General features: G+C 38.0%; 1 protein-coding gene across 1 annotated transcript; it reads left to right on the top strand.

The window, feature by feature from the left end:
* Window positions 1-1,058: 1,058 nt before the first annotated feature.
* LOC306863175 (complement C1q-like protein 3) lies at window positions 1,059-3,256 on the top strand (the record flags this gene model as incomplete). The annotated part of the gene is made up of 2 exons (XM_079406386.1): window positions 1,059-1,733; window positions 3,077-3,256. The coding sequence occupies exons 1-2, from the start codon at window positions 1,149-1,151 to the stop codon at window positions 3,254-3,256; spliced, it is 765 nt and encodes a 254-aa protein (XP_079262512.1). The 5' UTR covers window positions 1,059-1,148.
* Window positions 3,257-5,632: the final 2,376 nt, after the last annotated feature.

Genomic DNA, 5,632 nt, shown 5'->3' with positions numbered 1-5,632 from the left:
TCTTCATCAAATACAATTTCTATTACCCAAAATAGTATTTATGTATGTAATAGTAATGTGTTTACTTAATTATATGAACATGTGATTAAATATTGTTATAAAACCGAAAAGTAGTTTGTAATAATTTAATTATATAATACTTATATAAGAATATAATTTGCAATTTATTTTATGTATGTTGGAGTAACACACACACACACACACACACATAATATTGAGTACAATTTCTGTTACCCAAAACGTTATTTCGATATTTTGTTACATTATACAGTTTATTATGATTTGAATATTGTATTTAATGAGTTTTGCTGATTAAATATTGTTAATAAGTAGTAGTCGTTTCAAATAAGTAGTTTGAAATAGATTTAATGGTTTTTTAACTTCAGAAAGTAGGCCTGTTTCATATTTTAAAAAGGTATTCATTCATAAATTTTCATGAACACCATGGTTCCCTCAAGAGTTCCTCAACTTGTCCCGTTATATTTCAAGTGTTTTGAACAGTCTAGATTTGTGTTAAAATGCAGTTTTGTGTCTGCGTCTTTCCTGTGTAGATGTTTGATGTGTGATTTAGCGTTTTGGTGTGTTATAAGACAGCGCTGGATCTCTCCCTCCCTCTTTCTCTCTCGTGTCCTGCGCTGCGCTGCGCTCACACTCTCGCAGAGCGTCTCAGTTCTCCAGATCTTCATGACATCCAGCTTTATGCAGCTCATCCCGTCGTTTGTGCACAAAGGAAAGACTTTAAAAGCGAGGAAAGGATATCAGGGTGTGTTCGAGGATCTCGGGCAGCTTTTCTAGTCCATCGGTGGAGTTTTTCGTTTGCGCGTCTACATGTGGAGAGACGCTGATGGTGATGCGCTTCTGGAGAGCTGATGCTGATGCTGAAGCGGGGCTGTGAGTGAGCCAACATCAGCAGAAAATAAGTTAAGTGAGAGAAGAATACAAGAGGAAAAAAATAGAAGCTGTTGGGGCCCGAGCCAGAAGTTCATTAACAAATCCGATCGGACTTTTTTTCTTTTTTTTTTCTCATCTGTAGAGGTGCCTCACCAACCTTCAAAATTTCGCCCAAAAGCAGACAGGAGGATCGGCCGGTCCTGACGCAACTCATCGGCAGGAAGCGGCTGATCGCGGCTGGGGGGCTCGGTGTGGTCATGGTCCTGGTGTTGGTGATCCTGATCCCGGTTTTGGTGAGCTCTGCCGGGACATCCGCCGCGCACTACGAGATGCTCGGCGCCTGCAGGATGGTTTGCGATCCTTACGGTACCAAATCCCCGACCAGCACGGTTTCAGCAGACCCGGCCCGGGACAGCAGCCTTGTGCAGTCTTTACCAACTTTTATACAAGGTCCGAAAGGTCAACCGGGACGCCCGGGGAAAGTGGGGCCGAGGGGCCCTCCAGGTGAACCCGGACCCCCTGGACCTCCCGGAGAGAAGGGGGAACCGGGACGACCTGGATTACCCGGGCAGCCGGGACCAAATATGGCAACCGGTGCCATCAGCGCGGCCACCTACAGCACCGTGCCCAAAATCGCCTTTTACGCAGGGCTCAAAAAGCAGCACGAGGGCTACGAGCTGCTGAAGTTTGACGACGTGGTCACGAATCTCGGGAATCATTACGACCCAACCACGGGCAAATTTACCTGCTCCATACCGGGAATATACTTCTTTACGTACCATGTGCTCATGAGAGGAGGAGACGGAACCAGCATGTGGGCTGATCTGTGCAAGAACAACCAGGTGAGTGCGCGCAAACACAAACACACAACTGAAGGCACTAATATATTCTAATATTATAATAGTGACCTTTCTTTTTTTCTCCCTAAAATATTTTTAGACGTAAAAGCTTTATTGATATCTGATCTCGCATAAAAGTTTGTTTCCAGTCTCAGAAAATTACACGTGAGAACATCTGGAAATAAAATATGTGCATTTGAAAACGTCTAAATTCACATTATTATATTTCCATAATTTCTGACCTATATGGATAAAATACTTTTCCAAGGAGATATCAAACCAAAAAGAAATCACTAATGACATGAAGTTATTGATGACTACTTACTTGTTATTATTTATTAATTATACTTATTTGTATTATTATTAAATGATGGCAGGGTATATTAATAAAAATATGAATACATTTGCAATAGCATTATTATTATTATTATTATTATTATTACCCTAATCGATATTAAACTTTTTTTTACTAATTTAATCATGGAGATGTAAAATGCAATTAATTAATTTTGCGTTGGACGCAGTTTCACAAGGTGAAAATTAATGACTTGAATGAATTCACACCTAAATTGAAAACTTAAATAAACTGTGTTAATAGATGCAACAGCTTGAGTGAGTCAAAGCAATTTCACATGTTTCATGCAGCACCAGCATCCACCATGACATATATTAAGAACATTAAATTAATTATATTTTAAGTCTCATTAAAAGGTTAACCTTGCCAAAACTGCTGGTTAGAGTTTTTTTCTTGCATGAAATGCATCACAATCTCTCTCTCTCTCTCTCTCTCTCTATATATATATATATATAAAAATATATAATGTAAAGTTGCCATACATGCCAATTTTTAATAATAATTAAAATTAATTCAATAATTTAGTCATGGTTAATGCCACCATATACATTATATATATAATATATACACTTGATATACACTATATATATTATATACATTATAAACAAAAATTATTCATTTATATAATTCATACATTGCAATGAAGAACAAAAGTTGCATTAACATCACCATACATGCCGCTTTTTATATTGTATCTTAAAGAAACAAATCTGCACTTCTCATTGATATAAAAGGTTTATGGTAATAGGAACATATATATTTACATATGTGTTATACATTAAATATTAACTTATATATATATACACAATTGTTACCATAATATGATAACAATTTGAATATATTTCTTTAGCAAACACTCAATCCTTTTTTGCTGAGTCTCATGAGTGTCTATAAAGACCTCGTGACCTAATACATATATGCCGGAAAAGCATATATATTTTCTCCATCTGACAGCTGAAACATCGCACTAAATGTTCCTCTCTTCCCGCAGGTCCGTGCCAGCGCCATCGCCCAGGATGCAGATCAAAACTATGACTACGCCAGCAACAGTGCTGTTCTTCATCTGGAGCCCGGAGACGAAGTCTACATCAAACTAGACGGGGGTAAAGCCCACGGGGGCAACAACAACAAGTACAGCACCTTCTCTGGTTTTATTATATACGCCGATTAGGACATACGCACCTACTCCAGACGGTCTCTCGTCCCCCTCTGCTATTCCTCTTCTTTTTTTTTTGCATAATTTTCCTTTGGGCCCAGGGCAAGCAGACAGACCTGCTCAAACACCCCTCATCATTAGTCTGTAGATGTGGGTTTGAAGGCAGAACTCTTAGCCCTGCAATCCAAAAATCAAGAAAGAACCAAAAAGTAAAAAAAGGCCCGGAGAAAGAAGCACTTCATCACAGAAGAAAGATGTACCGAGGAAATGAAGATACCGTGGAGTTTACTGTGTGTCTTTCTATGTCTGTGGCCATCAAAGAAGCCCGTGAGATGTTTTCTAATATGTAACCTGACATAATCAGCTATATGTGCAATAACATAAACTACGATATTTGTTATTCAGAAACCATCTCGGTCTGTCAGATGCCTGAATGAGTTGCATATCATGATGCATTAGCCCAAATTCCATCATCTTCCATTAGATATCCAGTGTAACCTGACCAAAATGTTCCTCTTGCATAATGTATATCTGCTAAATCGCTGCAGATATTTATTCCCTGAGTGTTTGTGAGTGCTAATTATGAATTAGGGACATAAAACAAAAACAATATACCTGGTGCCGTGAAATTATATTCCAGAATCGCTAAAGCTTTCAGCGTTTTACTTTTAGCCTGTCGTGTCAAAAGCCCTTTTTTTTTCTCCGTGTGTAATGTTAGCCGGCATCTTTTATTGCACACAGACGTACTAGACCGAGAAGGAATATGTTTCTTGTGATATTTAGAGCACTATGCAGAGTATGGGTGTTAATATGTAAATGTGTATCTATCTTCAGAGATTTCCAGAATGTGATTAATAATATTGCATCTTATTTTTTGTGTAAATATGGTAATGGATTTCTTTTTTTGCTGTTGTTTTAATATGAAAGAGCATCAGGTGAGCGTTATGTATCTGTGTCACTCTCATCTCCAGGTTGGGATGGCAGGGAATGTGTGATGAATTATTATCCGAGGATTATTTTTCTGTTCCTGTCCTGCTGCTGTAATTCTCATTCACATCTACAAACCTTCAAACACATTTTCCATTAAATGGAAATTTGATCAGATATGTGTGTTGTATGTATCAGTTTCTAAATGCGTGTTCGTTAGGGAAAACTGTTCTTGTACATGCACTGCTTTCGAAACAACGCTTCGTGAAGCTTCAAATCCTTTGCGAATTGTTTCAAACCAGCGATTCAGAACGTGTATTGAACAGCCAAAGTCACGTGATTTTAGTAAACAAGGCCTTGTTACATAATAACTATTTCTAAGTATTTCAAAATGTCATTGGTTCACTGCTATAGGGTGATCACTGTGAAGCCATGAATAGTGTCTATATTGTTTTTACCGTTCCATCAGGCGTAACCAAAGTCCCTTTCAAGGAAACTCTGTTCACTCGAAGGCCATATTTGCAATGCCTTCGGGTGGCTCAAACAAGACCTAAATGAATGGGGGAATCCTAAAATCTCAAAAACTGCTTGATGAAGTCACAATTAAAATTACATATTTCAAATCAGAAACAAAATCTGAAATGAACTGCCCCATGAATGTTGTTTCTTATGCTTAAATAGAGTTTGAAAAAAGCTTATTTTTCGGGCTAGACCAGCCAATGTGCATGCACAGTTATATCACGCTTATGACTGCACATGCACATTGGATGGTCTAGCCTCAGGTTTCTATGGGAACTGGAACTTCTAACAGCTGCTGCAGTAATGCAATGACTTTACCAATCAGCGATTGGCTGTTTTATTTAGAAGGCGGGACTATTTCGCCATATTGTGCGTTGCAGTTTCTCCCATTCATAAGTATGTGGTGTTTTGAGCGTGTCAGAAAAGGGATTCATTTGGCGAAGCAATTGGTTCAATTGATTCAAAGTTTCTCCCATCACTACCAAGTCGTCACTGGGATGGTAACCTTTCTAAAAGGTACTAATATAATCTTTTAAAGTACCAATTTGTACCTTTAAAGGGATAGTTCACACAAAAATGAAACTTCTGTCAATATGTCAATAACCCCATGTCGTTCCAAACCCATTAGACCTTTGTTCATCTTCTGAACACAAATTAAGATATTTTTGATGAAATCTGAGAGCTTTCTGACCCTGCATAGACGGCAATGTAACTACCAAATTTAAGGCCCAGAAAGGTAGTAAGGACATTGTTAAAATAGTCTATGTGACATCAGTGCTTCAATCCTAATTTTATAAAGCTACGGGAATACTTTTTGCGCAAAGAAAACAAAAATAATTTTATTCAACAATTTCTATTTTACTTTATTCAACATTTTTCTATTTTAACGATGTCCTTACGACCTTTCTGGGCCTTGAAAGTTTCAGTTGCATTGCTGTCTTTGCA

Source organism: Barbus barbus, assembly GCF_936440315.1.
Source record: "Barbus barbus genome assembly, chromosome: 44".
Lineage (NCBI taxonomy): Eukaryota > Metazoa > Chordata > Actinopteri > Cypriniformes > Cyprinidae > Barbus > Barbus barbus.
Note: the sequence above shows the minus strand (reverse complement) of the source record. Positions and strands in the feature narration are given on the sequence as shown.